Source organism: Vipera berus (assembly GCF_964194415.1).
Source record: "Vipera berus genome assembly, chromosome: 8".
Lineage (NCBI taxonomy): Eukaryota > Metazoa > Chordata > Lepidosauria > Squamata > Viperidae > Vipera > Vipera berus.
In genome coordinates, this window is record NC_138211.1 from 1,661,700 (window position 1) to 1,677,965 (window position 16,266).

The 16,266-nt window shown below is 49.4% G+C and overlaps 1 protein-coding gene across 1 annotated transcript in view; it reads right to left on the reverse strand.

Annotated features, from left to right (window-relative positions):
• Positions 1-392: 392 nt before the first annotated feature.
• Positions 393-16,266, reverse strand: part of NCAM1 (neural cell adhesion molecule 1) — a gene marked incomplete at its 5' end in the record, with an annotated part of 126,109 nt that continues 110,235 nt past the window's right edge. The window contains 5 exons of the mRNA XM_081333599.1: positions 393-1,037; positions 4,002-4,118; positions 4,668-4,875; positions 11,880-12,060; positions 13,682-13,803. Coding sequence (XP_081189725.1) covers positions 911-1,037; positions 4,002-4,118; positions 4,668-4,875; positions 11,880-12,060; positions 13,682-13,803 — 755 coding nt within the window. The 3' untranslated portion in view covers positions 393-910. The remainder of the gene's footprint in view (positions 1,038-4,001; positions 4,119-4,667; positions 4,876-11,879; positions 12,061-13,681; positions 13,804-16,266) is intronic.

Genomic DNA, 16,266 nt, shown 5'->3' on the forward strand with positions numbered 1-16,266 from the left:
AAGGACACCCCTCCCCTCACACAAAAGCAGAAGAGAACAAACAAACAAACGGAGAGAATACTGCGGTTTGAAACCGGATCTTCCCAAAGCTGCCTGACGCATTCTTCTTCAACAACGCAGAGATAGGAACGAAAACTAAGGAGCCGAAGGGCACAATCAGCCGCGGGCCTCTTCCAGGAGACCCAGGGAAACGAACCGAGGCGCTCATTGCTGAGGGTCCCCCCCCCAGAGATGAACAGCGGCTGTGCCCCCAGGCTTCAAGAGGTGAGAAGAGGAGTCAGTTAGGGAGGACAAACGAACACACCTTTGGGGACAGAAGAAATTCAAAATCAACCAGGCAAAAGAGGGAGGAAATGCTCATCGACTGACAAGACTTTACAGATTTCTCTCAACTTAGCTAGAATATATAAAAATAAAAGATTTGTGGCCGGCGGTACCATTCTGCTCAACCACGCCTTGCTAATTCTGTTTCTGACTCTCCCTAAATTTGCCGTAGTTAGTTTGGTTTCACTGACACCTCTGCACAGATGTTTTACACGGACTCTCTGCTGTGCTACCGAGACCGCGGTCGTCTGTCCTCGAAATAGTAGTAGTAGAAGTGGGGGGAAAGGGGGGGGGAGTTCCTTTCCTCTTAAAAGCAAGTGCACATGAAAGTAAGATTCTTTCTACAAACCTACCCAAACAAAAAACAAACAAAAAAACAAGCCCTAATAAAAACAACCCCCCCCCAAATAACAAAACACATTTTCCCCATTGTATGCATTTTTTTTGTCTGTTTTCATTTAAAAAAGGCAAAGACACTAGAGGAATGAGATGTGTATTTTTTGTGTTTTAAATGCTCAGGTGAAGCTGTTCTGTCATTTTTTTCTTTTAAATTTCCATCTGCTCTGCTTCTGGCCCGGGTGCCCCATCATGCTTTGCTCTCAGATTCATTTGTTTGTGGGGCTTCGGTGGGGACCGTCTTCACTTCTGCAGGGGCTGCTGCCTTGTTGGCGTCTGTGGTGGGGTCTGACGGCTTTTCTTCTATGGCGTTTTTCCTGTGTGGAAAACCAGAGAAACGTGGCCGGTTAGAGGGAGGTGGGTGATGCTTGTTTCCAGAAAAAGGGCAGGAGGGCCGGGGGGGGGGGGCGGGACCCCTCTTGGGAGGCCGGGGAAGGGACTGGACACACTTCGGTCACCAATAGCCACCCTTTCTGAAAGAATGATCTGGAGGTCACTAGAAAAACTGTTTAAGAATTGTCTTGGCGAGAGATTTCTTTCTTTCTCTCTCTCTCTCTCTCTGGTGAAGGGGCTTTTTTGTCTGTTTTAGGTACATCACACAAGACAAGCACTTAATGGACTTGGGGAGGAGGGTCCCAACAGGGAAACTGGTGGGAAACCATGTTGGCCAAATTGGGAAGCTGTTTGTGAGAAGCTCTGGAATCCAGGCCATCTGGCCATGATGCCAACGGAGGGCCTGCGGTCACTTGCTTCTCAGGAACCTCCTGACCCCAGGACCCTCGTCTTTCCTGCTTCTCCTAACTTGGGGTCGGGGTGGGAGAAGGACCAGTTTTAGAAAGCCCCAAAGATGCCACCTGGCCTTCCTGATCTTTGTAAAACATAAGTTCCCTTTTTGTTTCCTATTTGTGGGGAGGATGACCATGGGTTTAGGAAGTGGATTTGTGTTCAACAGCATAAACGTGTGATGGGGATAATTATCTCATCACTGCACAATGTTTCTCAACAAAGCTTCCATCACCAGAACCATATTTGGAGAGAACAGCCAGTCCTTTGGGATCTGTTCAGAATCCTGTTTTTCCAAACTCCAGATTTTCTTCAAGATTCTTACGGCTCTTCCATTTTTCAGCCCTTCTTAGCATGCCCGCTTTCCTCTGTTCTTTTCCAGCTAGCAATCCCAAAGCCCTCACAGGGCAGGAAATGCTGTGGCCCCCTCCCCAATCTTCCTTCTAAAGGTGTGAGGCTCTGGCCAGAAGACTGCCAACCCCCCCTCCCCCTTTGGCACCCCTGGTGTTTCTCTGAACCCAGGAGGCAGAGGTGGGCACGGGGATGTCTACTCACCACCTGGTAGGACTTTGTGCCCAGACGAAACTCTTAACCATTCAAGGATTTGGCCAACCAGCCCAACCTGATCCTCCCGGCAGTCTCAGGGGACCCAACCCTCCCTAGAAGGGCCGTAGCCCCTCGGGTGGCATTTTGGCTTCCCTTTCGGGCGGAAAGCCTCCGAGCGAGATGGGGAAAAGTCGGTTTCACCAGCGCGCCTAGAGGGCTGGAGGGATGCCACACGTCAGCTGTGATGGCTTGGTGAAGGAGCCACAGCACAGGTTAGCTTGCTTAGAGGAAAAGCCAGGTTAACACAGAGAAAGGGGGCAAAGCAGTGGGCCACAGAACCCCCTCCCCAGCACAGCACAAGAAAGAGAAGGGGTGCATTGCAAAGGGGCGCAAGTGGGAGGCCTACTCTGTCTTGGCAGGCGCTGGTGATGCCGAGGTCTCCAGGGTGGGCACGGGGGCCACGGCTGGGGTTTCGGCAGCGGGGGCCGCTGTGCCCAGGGCAGCAAAAACATCCTTGGCAAGGTCAAGATCGGGCGTCTTGAAGGTCCCCTCGTCCATTTTAAAGTCCTCATTCTGAGGAGGGTTTCTGGTGCCCCCCGGGGCCGCCTCGCCTTTCTGGCTCCCCGCGGTCTTCGGTGCCTCTGTCGGACTCTTTGCTGCGCCGGACTGCGCGGATTCCTTCTCTGGGCTTCTGGCACTGGAAGCCGCCTCCTGCTTGGGCTCGGATGAGGCTGGAAGGCTGGCTGGATTTGAGGGTGGGGAGGCAACGACAGGACCCTTGGGAGCCTCGGGCCCCTTGGCGGTGGAGCTGGGACTCAACACCGCCCCCTGGTGGTTGAGGACGTTGGAGGATAGATTGCCGGTGGCCGGAGGTGACGTGGGGGTGTCACTGAGGTCCACCAGGGGAGCCACTTTGGGGGCCGAGGCCGGGGGAGGCGAAGAGGCCGTGACAGCTTTGGAAGGCGTGCTCTGGCTGGGGGACCCAGCAGTGGCATTGGGCATGGGGGTGTCTGGCAGTGTGATGCTGGAGGTTAGCGTGGTTGTCTCACTGGTGGGGCTATTTTGGGCAGTGGCAAAGGTCTCAGTGATGGTGTCAGAGTTTGTGGTGACTGTGGTCACGGATGGCATCATGTCCTCTGTGGCTGCCACGGTGTCGGCAGGGTGCCTGTGAGGAGGGTGGGAAGCAAGAGAGAGAGAGAGAGAGAGAGAGAGAGAGAGAGAGAGAGAGAGAGAGAGAGAGAGAGAGAGAGGCAGTGACAGCCGTCAACGTCACAAGCGGCTGGAGGAGACAATGCAACAGCCAGACTCGCATGCGGTTATTTCGGCACAAACAAGGGGTAGGAAGGAGAGAAATAGAGGCAAGAGGGTCGAGCCCAAGGACAGACATCCAGCCAGGACGGGGCCAATGGTGTCGGGTGCAGGCCACGGCGACCTCACGTGTATCATGGCGCCACTGCACCGATGCAATTGGTGCGCATAAATCGTTTATCTCACTTGTACTATGACACTACAATGACCACGGCACCCCATGGGTACTTAGAGGAGGGGTCTCTACAGATGGGGGAGGGGTGAGAGAATCCTGAGCTTGTAATTAAACACAAAAATATTCCCTGTTGGTGATGCTCAGTTTGGGCTGGACATTCCTCCTCTCTCACCCTGCTCGGGGTTCCCAAGGGTCAATTGAGGCAATAGATAAAATGGACTCCAGGCCACAAAAACCCACACAGAAAAGGAAATGCACGACACTTTCGAGGCCCATAAGCCACCTCCATTTCTCCCTTAGGATAGCCAGATTTCCAGATGCTGGACCTGCTTCCGGTGGCCTCTGTGCCCTTCTCACCCTCACTCACTCCTGGCGCCCAACGTGGGCACCTGGCACGAGGCCCACAGAGGCCGGGAGGAGGATGAGCATCCTGGTGTTCTCCTCCAGGGAAAGTTCCCCCCCAACCTACTCTGGCTCAGTGAGCGGGGTGGTCTCGTTTGGTTCTGTGTGTTTGCCTCCATCGTGATTGGGTGTCCGTTCCTCTTCCGTCCGCACCTCAACGATGGGCTCTTTTGATTCGTCCTTCCTGCAAGGGAGGGAGGGATTCAGAATTGAAGTCTTTCAGTTTGTCCCCGAAAACGTTTCCTACTTGCAACAGATGGAAACTAATCAAAGAGAACTAAGGAGGAATTTCCGCACAGTTAGAACAATTTATCAGTAGAACGGCTTCTCTCCAGAAGGTGTGGATGCTCTGGAGGTTTCTAAGAAGAGATTGGACAGACACTTGTCTGGAACGGTATGGGGTCTCCTGCTTGAGCAAGGGGTTGGACTAGAAGACCTCCAAGGTCCCTTCCGGCTCTGTTATTCTGCCCCTTTCCTACTCATTACGCTGCTGGTGGATTACGAAGGCAGCACTCTGACCCACCTCTCTTGGCTAGCTTGCAAAATGTTAAACAGAGCATGGTGGAAAGTAGAAAGAGGCAGGGCGATGCTCAAACCTGCCTTATTTAGATTTAACACAACACAGTTGTGACTCAGCAAATAAGGAGGTGCCACCTTCTGCAATGCATCAAGTGCAGGGAAGAAGAGATGGCTTCCTCCCTCTAAGCAGGGGAGTGGGCTTCCAGTTACTCACGAGAAGGCAGCCTTGCCCTCTTCCATGTCCTTCCCCTTTGCGCCGGGACCCGATTTGCCACACAGGTTGACGGCGATGCACATGAAAAGGCCGCACTTGTTCAGGAAGTAGCAGGTGACATCCACAGCCACCAGCAGGAGGACGAAGATGACGATGAGGATGCCCACAATGGCTGCTGTGCCCAGTCCTGACGTCGGGGTGCTGCTGGCTTTGGACCCCAAAAGGAAGCGGAGAAGACATGATGAGCAAGGAGGCAAGGCCACCTTCTGCTTGGCTCAGGCCCTTTCAATCTCCTCTCTGCCCACCAGGAAGACCATTTCTCCTCTCGTCTGTGGAGAGCCTCAACCCTCCAGGTCACGGTTGTCCCAAAGGTGCTTTCCGAAAGGCAACTGGACTTTTCCTTGAAAACATGTCGTTTCTCATCCAAGAAGCATCTTTAGAACTGAAGAAGTTCTGAAGAAGCTCCTTGGATGAGAAACAAAAGGTTTCTGGAGGGAAAACCCAAGAAAGTCCAGTTGCTTTTCGGAAAGCAGCTTTGGGACATTACTCCTCTCTCCCAAGCAAAGCAGCTGCTGCTTAGGCCTGGAGGGGAGGAGCTCCCTGCAAGTTTCTCAGGAGGGCGCCCAGTGAAAAGAGCAGCGTTCCACGTCTCCCTATTTTGGGACATTTTCAGGAACGTTTGCCTAACTTCTGCACAAACTCTTGCTGAGCTGGGACCAAAGAGCTTAGAGTAGGTGGAAGCACCATGAAAATAGATAGCTTTGAGATTGTTATTCTATTTCTTTTAATGGACTGCAACTCTACTGCAATCGTACTTTTTTGTTTTTCTGTTGCAGCATCAAAAGGTTTGACATACACTGTTCAGGCTGCATCAGCCATCCTGTGTGTGCAACCTTCAATTGGTTTTACAAAACTTCCCAAAGGTTGGGAAAGACACCCCGCCCCCCCCCCCACTCTCCCAGAAAAGCCATTTTGCTCCAGACATGTGAGGTAGCTGCTGTCTCTGGAGTTCTGTTGTGGGATGAATTTTAGCAGAGCACACAAAGACGCGGGATACAAGGCCAACGGATTCAGAGGACGCCTTGCCTCCTTTCCCAGAGAAGGCAGGATACCGGGCGTACTTCTCTCTGCCCGGTGAAGCCTGGCCTTTGCATCACAAGTCCATTCAGGTCTCTGGAACAGGGCTGTACCTACCTGATCCACTCGATGCCAAGATCTACAATTAAGCAACTTCATCTGCTCTGGTGAGGAGAGGCATTTTCCTTCTATCTTACAGTCTAAATTCATGGATGGCTTGCTCAGCTACGAGCAACGTCCTTCTCTTGGTCTATTCCCTCCGAGGAAAGAGTTTCGTAAGCTGTCAAGTTTTTACTTCTTCTCATCTCATGAATTTCCCATGATGGACGTTCAACATGAGCTACTGTCCGTTGCAAATGCCTACGGAGGCTCTCAAGTCATCTGGGTCACGGTTGTCCCAAAGGTGCTTTTTCAAAAGGCAACTGGACAGTTTTGAAGAACTGAAAAAGCTTCTTGGATGAGAAGCAAAATGTCTTCAAGAGAAAACAAAGTCCAGCTGTCTTTTGAAAAAGCACCTTTGAGATGTCCACCGCAAATGTTTCTGGGTGCATTTTCACCTCAAATCTGAAGATGCAGTTAGGGCCCTTCTGGGGGTAGCTTTGTGCCTGCCAACCTGACATTCTTTGGGGGAAATGAATCTTTCCTATCCTGTGCCCAAACTTTCACTCCATCTCTTAGGAACTGATAAAATATCACAAGGAAAGACTCTGTATTTGCAATGAGACAATGAAATTATTTGTTTTCATGGCTGCAGAAAGAGAGAAAGTTCTTTGATTTACGCCCCTCCCAACCACTCCAGAGCAAGAAAAAAGCAACAGCTATTTCTGGCCCACTGGGGAAGCGGCTTTGATACAGCTATGCATTTTTTAAAAAACCAGGTGTCTTATATAACCTCACCTCCCCCTTTTAATGCAAATGTGCGAATATCATGAAAGGCTTAAGCAGAACTGCTGTGACGAAGCAGAACTGTCCTAGTAATAGCCTTTATGGGGAGCGTCCAGAGTGGCCCAGGAGATGCCAGGTTGAAGCACCTGGATTAATGCAGTTTGGAAGAGGCCTGCTTGGGAACCACAGGCCAGGATGACATGCAGGGGGTCCTCGATGTGTTGCTAAGCGAGACATTTCTTCAGTGAGTTTTGCCTCATTTTACAACCTTTCTTGCCACAGTTGTTAGGTTGTTCATTGTTAAGTAAATCTGGCTTCTCCATTGAGTTTGCTTGTCAGAAGGTCGCAAACGGAGATCACATGACTCTAGGATGTGTGTGTCTGTGTGTGGGTGTGTGATGGCTAGACATGGTTTGGGTCCTAACAGGTCAATGGGCACGAAAGAAGAAAGGGCGAAAGAGGCTCTCGCCCAGCCTGCCTCCCCAACCTAACACCCTTTGAATTGGTTGGGTGTGGTAGTCCTCTGAAAAACTGATGTAGGAAGAACACACACACACACACACACACACACACACACACACACACACATCATTCATGGGCATTATGTTTAGGGACCATTCAAACAGATCGAGGAAACGGCCCAAGAGAAAGATTTATCTGTCTTGAGAAACAAGAGAGCCTTCCTCCTCTTCACGCTGACCTTCCCTTCCCCTAAAGCAGGGCTCTCCAAACTTGGCAACCTTAAGACTTGTGGACTTCAACTCCCAGAATTCCCCAGCCAGCTAGGTTGTGGAGTTGAAGTCCACAAGTCTTAAAGTTGCTAAGTTTGGAGATCCCTGCCCTGAAGGATGCAGTGCTAAATGCACATGGAAGTCAAAGGATTTTCCTGGGTGCCCGCTGGTTGAATAGTGGCCTTCGGCATGCAGCAGAAGGGGACAGAACCAGCTGGTAGTGGCAGCAAAGTGGATGCAGATCTGGGTCTCCATTGCGGGAGGACCTCTTCACAAGCAACTTCATTGGGGACGAGGAGAATCAAGTCAGTGTCTTGTTACCCCATGAAATCCTTCTTACGCAAGGCGACTTTAGTCCAGACTCACAAGTCTGATAGCCCCATTTGGTGTTGAGGATAGATAGACCTCCGGGAGCTCCAATGGTTGACAGTTCCCATCAACTTCATCCAGCACGGGGACGATGGCAGTGAAAGCTCAACAAACATGGTGGGCACCAGGTGGGGGAAGGGTGTGGGAACACGATGGACTTTGCTGCTTGGCGCCACTGGCAAGGAGATGGCTGAAGCTCTGTGGGAGAAGGTGCCCTTCCCCCGAAGGCCAGGGCACGCGAGGGGGAGGCCTCTACCAGGGACAGACATGCAGGGAGTCCTTGACTTACCACCACAACTGAGTCCAATTGGCTTAGCAAAATTGGTGTTTGACCGTTTTCATGACCTCCCTTGCCACAATTGTTAAGTGCAGCTGTTAAGTGAGTAGCATGGATATTAAGTGAATCTGGCTTCCCCATTGAATTTGCTTGTCAGAACGTCGCAAAAGGGGATCAATTGACCCTGGGACACAGCAACCGTCATAAATATGAGTCAGTTGCCCGGTGTCTGAATTTTGATTACGTGACCCTGGGGATGCCGCAACGGTCGTGTGAAAAATGGTCGTAAGTCCCCCTTTTCTAGTTCCCTTTGTAACTTCAAATGGTCACTAAATGAACTGTCGTTAAGTCGAGGACTGCCTATACGCCTAATTCGCAAAGCTTATCTTCTGCGCTTCCTTTGGCAGGGTGGCTGCATTTTCGTTCTTTTTTCTACGGTGGGCAAAGGAGAGCGACGAGGGGAAACGGGGACAAAACCTGCTTTCAGAAAAATCAACTTTTTCCCATTACAGTTTGAAAAGTGTAAGCGATCGTTTTTATTTTTCACAGCCAGGGGCTCAAAAGGGGTTAAGAGGAGAAGCCGTTGTACTTCAGGAGAGACATGCAGAGAATCTTAAAACATGCCCGGTTTAAAATATTGCCTCCTCCTTCCTCATTACAAAATAGCAAATCTCTCTGCCAAAAAGAAAAATGTTTTCTTGTGCTGCACCCGCCCCCACCCCTTCCCACGTCCCCCTCCCCGGACAGATGCCGTCCTTGGAAAACAAGGGGTCCTCTCTCGGTGTGTCCGGCCTCAGAGACACAACGGGGGTCTTCGGAAAGTAGCCGCTGCGTGTCTCTAACAGAGCAAAAGCAGAGCTGCTGGGATCAGGAGCAGAGAGACCCAAGGAGACGGAGCGGCTGGACTCCCCAAGGTGGCTGCCACAATCAAGGATTCCCGGGATTAGGGAATGAGGTGTGGAAAGGGTCGTTTTTGAAAAGGAAAATGTCGGTGGTGCGGGCGGAAAAGTGGATGTTTCCATTGGGATCCAAAGTGTCATGTAGGACAACAGAAACACGCAAGGAACAACGGGGGTAGAAGGGAAGGGATCAGAATAAAGAGAGAGAGAGAGAGAGAGAGAGAGAGAGAGAGAGAGAGAGAGAGAGAGAGAGAGAGAGAATAGATAAAAGAAAAAATAGGTCATAAATACAGAAAAAAACGATAAGAATTTAAAAAGTTTTTGCTTAACTCAGTATAAATTAAAGAAAAATGTTCAAAAAGTTAGAAGAACGGAGCAGCGGTTGCAGCAGCGGCAGCAGCGATGATGGTAATAGAGAAGCATGATGGGGAAGCCAGCAGTAAGAGGGGGAGAGAGGAGGGGGATGGGGGGAGGATTGGGGGCAGCTGTGGGGGCGAGGGGCAAAGGATCCTCTCTGTGGAAGGAGCTGGGGGGATTCAGCAAAGGAGAGGGGTCAGGTCATGACTGAAGTGCCTCAGGCCTACTTGGTCCTCCCCCCCCCTTTGCACAGAGCAAAAGGGGGCAACCAGAAGCTGTGAGAATTTCCAGAATAACAGAGTTGGAAGGGACCTTGGAGGTCTTCTAGTCCAACCCCCTGCTCAGGCCGGAAAACCCTATACCACTTCAGACAAATGGTTGTCCAGTCTCTTCTTAAAAACTTCCAGTGTTGGAGCATTCACAACTTTCAGAGCCAGTTTGAAGTGATACAGCCAGACTTATCTTAATCACCTACTGAGACTAGACTACAGTTCCCAAACTATATGAACATAGCCTGTTTGACTTGGTGGGTTTGCTTTCAACTAAATTCAGTATCCAGCATTAGGTAGGACATCCAGTTGAGTCCTAGGCAGGTTGTCCAAATTAAGTTCCTCTTTGCATCTCTCGACCGAACACGCCTATGTTCAGTCAAGTCGGAATCTCTGTTGTCGTTGTTCAGTGACTAAGTTGTGTCTGAGAGGTCTTTCCTGCTTTCTAAGCTTGGAGGACCAAATACGGCTACAAGTATGGATGGATACTACCTATTTTATTCAAGGCCTTGATCAGTGTTCAAGAACGATGATCTTTCCTGGGTGGGTCTCATCCATCTGCTGTCAGTCCTGGACTAGGTTCCTGGTCATCTAGACAGGAAAACGCAGTTACTTTTCCTCTCCAGTGTAAAGAGCTACATAATAGCTCCCTGCAAAACGAGACTCAGTCTCCTCACACTGAGGCTGACTCACCACTGGTTTCCATGCCTAAAGTGGGACTAGAACGCACAGTTACCTAGCTTCTAGCCTGGATCCTTCACCACTAGATCAAACAGGCTCATGGTTTACCAAATAAACTACCACGGGCTGGTTTCACATTTCCTTCGACAGATTAAACTGAAAGCAAATAAAACTTATTGTGGCTTGCCACACAGTGTCCTGAAGTCACCGAGTTCCTGTCTTCTGTTTGCTTTCCACCAGCCAGGAATGCCATTCAACCTTCTGCCAATTCTAAAATAGCAACTAGAGGTTGTTGAATTATAGTTCCTGCCCTCACCACCACCACATTTTGGGCCATGTTTACTGAGAAGGTCAAGATTTGAGTAGGACCTTTCAACCTGATTGTCAAAGTTCAGAGCTAGCCTTCTTCAGAATTTGCCACAGAAATTTGGCTCTGAGCATTTAGAAAATGTAATGCGAGGCATTAATGCCGAATTTCAACCCACCAGGACAGACCTCACACAAACTGGGAATTTTTCAGGGGGCTGGAAAAACAGGATGAAGGCCAGAGGACGGGCCAGTTAAGAAGTTGTAGATTCAAATTTTTGCCAACCAAATCGTGTTTTAAATATACCTGAAGTCATTCTCCCATTCCATTCCCCAATTAGATTTATTTCGAATGGAGCTGCACAATTTGTCTTTCAGAGAAACCAAGGTGATGGGTATTGTTAGAATTGCTGATGGGGCTGAATGAAGCGTCAGTTGTTTTAGTATGTTACTGGACACGACTGTAATGAAACTGACCCTCAAGTGACATATCTTTGGCAGACAAATTGTATCAAAGATCCATTGCAGCCTATGTCATGCAGAAAGAAAGAGAGAAAGAGGGAAAGAAAAAGAGAGAGAGAGAGACTGACTATCCTCCCCTTCTCAATCTGTCTCTCTGGAGGCTGTGGGAAGGAAAGAAGGAAGGGAAGGAAGGAAGGAAAAAAGAAAGAAAGAGAAAGAAAGCTATAGAGACCACCATCTTTTTTTTTTTAAAAAATGCCTTTTCTATGTGATCGCCCTCCATCACTTTCAATTATTTCAAAATTAGGGCTGGCAGGAACTCCAAAGGGCGGGGGGGGGGATAGAGAGGGGTAAAATCTGCAGCATTTTCAGTGGTTGCCCACCCAAAGCAAAACCAACGATACAAAGGAGCTAAATATAAATACACGCTTAATTTGCATCCAGCTCTTTGTAGCCAAGCATTTGAAGGAACCGTATTGGAAGAGAATGCACAGCTGACCATGTTTTGTCATACCGTTACCGTCTTGGCCCTTGGAAGGGGACGATCAGCAACAAGTGGAGGAAAACCAGTGACCCAAACTGGTGGCTTCCCCCACTTGCCCCTTGGAAGAACCCGACTCAAAAGCCATGCGGAGCAAACTCAACCGCCTCGCGATTTGCCGAGGGAACTGATCAAAGATGGGAGCCCACATCCGGCAGATGGCCCTTTCGGGATGTTCGCGGCTGAAGAGCTACACTCTAAGATGGATTACCAGTTATGAGGATGACTGAAAGCAAGCGAGTTGCTGAGGAGTTTCTGTTGCTTTTCTCTCGGTGGTTTTAAACTGAAGCGCATTAAAGGATGTGATGCCAGTGCGTTAAGTTCAAGCGGAAAAGAAGGGTAGAAAATGAGGGGCTACCTGGGATGATCGTGGGCTGGGCCGAGGTCCTGAAAGCGTAACGAGCTGGCTTAGATTTCCCTTGCTGGTTCTCTGCAATGACGGTGACTTCGTACTCCGCATTCCAGTCGAGGGACTTCAGCATGACGTGGTCGCTGCCCGAAGGGAGACGGATTTCCGGCTTCCAGTCGGGAGATTGTTTCTGCAGAAGAGTGGGAGGCGTGGGGTAAGGGAGGGAGAGAATGGGAGCATGAGCACCATGGGGCTGGGAACAGTTTCAGAAGCTTGACACGAAAGACCAACCCACCCCTTGCACCCTTTAGCTGTTGGCTTTTGCACCAAAGCTCTTCTCTGGTCAGGTTAGCAGGACATCAACCAAGGAAGAAAGTTCTCTGGGGTCCTAGGCTGAACCTTGTCCTGCCCACCTGGGGAGGGGCTCCTGCTCTGCCCGAGCCACAGGTGTCCTCTGACATCGTGGCATGTTGAAGCTGGAGACAAATCCCCACGCTAACCACCTGGCCGTTAACAGAACAGCTTCCCAACAGCAACTGGGAAGGTCCTCTGTAGGAATTCTAGGTGATCAATTAAATCCCAAAGGGAAGGAGGGAGGATGCTCAACTTGCTGAGTCCCATCCTTCTTTAGTAAAGAATTTCCTGGAGAACCTTGCCTTCTGTGGAGATGGGCCACCTGGTAAAGGAGAAGTCTAGGAGTATCTATAAGGCAAGTCAGGCTGCCGATGCCTCTGTCTTAGTAGTGGCTGAAGCTTTTCTTGCTCCACGTGGAGCGTGCCAGAGCTAACAAAGTTATAAACGATGGTGAAACGGGAGCATCCCTTATGGCAGAGGACTCCAATGTTGGCAACTTTAAGACCTGTGGACTTCAACTCCCAGGATTCCTTAGCCAGCCATGGGAATTCTGGGCTTTGAAATCCATCGGTTATAAAGTTGGCAAGGTTGGAGACCCCTGCCTTTGGGGATGTCCTGGCACCTGCCTAGAGCCTCTAGGCATTTTCATCCCAACAGATGTATGCCTAGAAGCTCTAGGGGAGAAGATCGTGCTCCATAGACCTTCAGTGGCAGCTGGGGATGCCTTCAAAGACAAGGTGACACAGAAATCGTGGATTACTTTCATGCTCTTCCACATTCCCCTTTTTCTCAAGCCCACCCCTCCTTGGCCTGCTGAACCCAAACATCTGTACACTGAGGCTTCCCCAAAGGATGCTGGAAAGAGTCCTGGATGCCGGTGGGATGTCTTTGTTTGCCCCTGGCCAGGGCAGTTTGTAAAGGAGCCCTGGTGAACTCAAGCACATTCCTACAACACCTGGGGCTCGAGTTATTTCTGCTACTGCTTCTCCCATCTTCCTTTTCAAAGGAGTAGTACAAGAATAGGGGCTGAATGAAGATTTCCAAAAATAAAACATTTTCAAAGGAAGCTAACGGCGAAGCACATGGCAAGTATTTGAAAATGCTCAATACTCTCCCAGAGAAAGAATGCAGAGAAGAGGGGAAAACGGGAAGCAGAAAGACATTATAGCCGCATTGTCTTTTAAAATGATCTTCTTTGTCTTTCTTAAATTTGATTTTGAGTTTAAAAGAGAAACAGGGCTTTGTTACGAGGCACCTTTTTCTAGGAAGACCCAAAGCTACTGTAATCTTTTCTCACTAAGCACAATAAATCTTTCTCCTTTTTCCAACATACAAATGCATACAAATTTACCTGACAAAATGACTGACTCAGCTAAGGGTTGTTCCTTTTAAATATCAGCTGAGAGTTAAAAACCAGCCTCAGAAGCTAAGCGAGGCTTGTCAGCCAGACTTACAACTCTGTATTTAATGAGATAGTGGCGGATGGGGGAGCCCCCGTCGTCCTGCTTGATGAGGTTCACTTTGATGGAGTTTCCGTCTTCTCCCACGTGGCCTTCCAGCTTTGGCGCGCTGGGCTCCCCTGCCAAAATGGGTGCAATTGCACATTGAACGGGACAAGCAACAGACTCAACAAATACACAGTGACACCCCACATTCGACCCAGTTAAAACATGCGCCCGTGACCCAATTCAGAAGGTTGGCCATCTTCATACGACCAATTCCATGCCACCTCCATCTTTTCACTGCAGCCTAAGTTTTGTCATGAAGAAAAAGGATTCGAAGGAGATTTTGTAGATGACCAGGCCGAACCCGAGGGAGGATTCAAGTGGGTTATCAGTTTCGCATCCTTTTGCACCCACAAGTGGTCGAAGTCCAGCCTTCCTTGAATTCCACTGACTCTTATCTACCGCCAATTTGCCTTCACCGTTAGTAGTTCCATTTCCCATTTAGAGGTAGCATGGAATAAATTTGTACTCAGTGGAATAATCCTGGTACCAGATTTCTTGTGCCTGAAAGATTCATGATCCATCTGGAAACCATGAATCCTGGGTGAATCTCCCGAGGCTGTGGCCAAAGGGAATAGACAGGAAAACTGGAGGGACATTTTATATATTTCTTACATTTATATCCCATTTTCCTTCATGATCTCAAGATGTACGTATAGTGTTCCCTTCCATTTTTCCTAGAAGGCTAACATGTAGACATTTTCCCCACCCCAGCTGTGTGTGGGAAAACACAACAGTTTTGTGCTGACAATCACATAGCCCTTCTTTGGTTTCTTGTCAGATTTCAACAGGAAAATTTTAGGAGACTCTGGAATCTGCAAGGAACTTGTGCATTGGTTGCTCACCTCTGCACCAGAGGAACCTCTGGGCTGCCTATGTTCGGTTCATGTACACACGTGCACACAGACACACCCGCTTGCTTTTGTTGTGGGAGTCTAAACTATAATAACCACTTAAATATATCCTACAGAAGCCAACATAAAGGAGAAGATGAAACCAACATGAAATTTTCAGGAAAATACCCTGAGAATTCTACTTTAGTTTCCTCCCTTGCTCTTTCCTGAAATTGTTTCTTCTGACAAGACCCCTAAATCAGGGGGTCTCCAACCTTGGCAACTGTAAGACTTATGGACTTCAAATCCTAGAATTCCTCAGCCAGCAATTCTGGGAGTTGAAGTCCACAAGTCTTAAAGTTGCCACGGTGGGAGAGCCCTGCCCTAAATGGCGCTAGGGTGAGGACAGGATGAGCGAGCAAGTGTGCGTTGGCTGCCAACTCAGTTGCTGCTGTACCTGTGGACGGGCCAAAAAGAAAACAAAGAAAGCCAAAAGCCAAAGGGAAGGGAAGGGAAAGAAAAGACCACCTTAACATGGTCAAAAGAAGCTCCAGTGCTACCGCCTGCTAACAGGAACCTCTAAATTTAAGCAACTAATCATCCAGAATTTATTTCCAGTGGATAATACTCAGTGGAATGTTTCCCCGCCCTCCCAGACTCACCAGTCATGATCAAGAGTTTTGTTTAGAAGCAGAGAAGATACCGACAGCTCCTAAGTTGGAACAAGTGTAGTAATATGACTCAGGAGAAGTCTTAGCCGTAGTCTTAGCCAAGAGTAGTTACTTCAAGGTGATTAAGAAAGGAGACATAGTAGTAGCTGCCGGCAAGTCTCTAGCAGGAGATACTCTGAAGAAAGATATTGAGTTTTCTTCCTAAGATGTCTACAAGAAGAGGTCCAGCAGCTGTCGGTTCCAGCTCCTTTCTGACCAGGTTTTCCTGCCTGAGCAAGGGGCTGGACTAGGTGACCTCCGAGGTCCCTTCCAACTTTACTATTAGGATTATGATTAACCTGTATGTCCCTTCGTATTTGGGGTGACTGGTCTGAGCCTGCCACCTCTAAGGAAAAGAAACAAGGCCAGAGTCTCTTTGCCTTCTTTCTGCTGAAAGCAAAACTTTCCCCTCCGGGCACCCAAAAACAGCCATGCCAAAGAATGGGCCTGTTTTGCCCTGGAGGGGCAGTGAGCAGAGAATGCCAACCCACTGCGGGTGAAACAGGAAAGATCCCTCTGATTGAGTTCCTTGCCTTCTTGCAACCGAAAAAGGGTCATGCGCCGAAGATCCATTCCATCGCTTGCCAGTTAATAGGCAACTGAAGGAAAATAGCCCATTCCCTCTTCCCCACCCCAACCGCTTCCAGTCCCTCACCTTTGATGGGGGATGCTCTGGCTGGAAATGGAGGAGGGGGAGGAATCCATCACTGTCAAAGGGCGTGGATTTATGCCTCCTTTTCCCCCAAACTTTCTGACAGGCATTCTGGGGCCCTGGCAGGGGCTGGAGAGCCATGACAAGTGGAAGTCCAGAAGAAGCATCAGGCCCAAGATGAGATCAGACAGTTCATGGCTTGTGGTTTTTTTTTTGCTCTCCAGATAAAACTGAGAGATTGGGGGATGGGAGGAGAGATTTGCACCAGGACAAGTGAAACTGAGGGGAACCCAGGCTTTCCAACAGACAGAAGCCACCCAGCACATTCCCAAGGACTTCTGG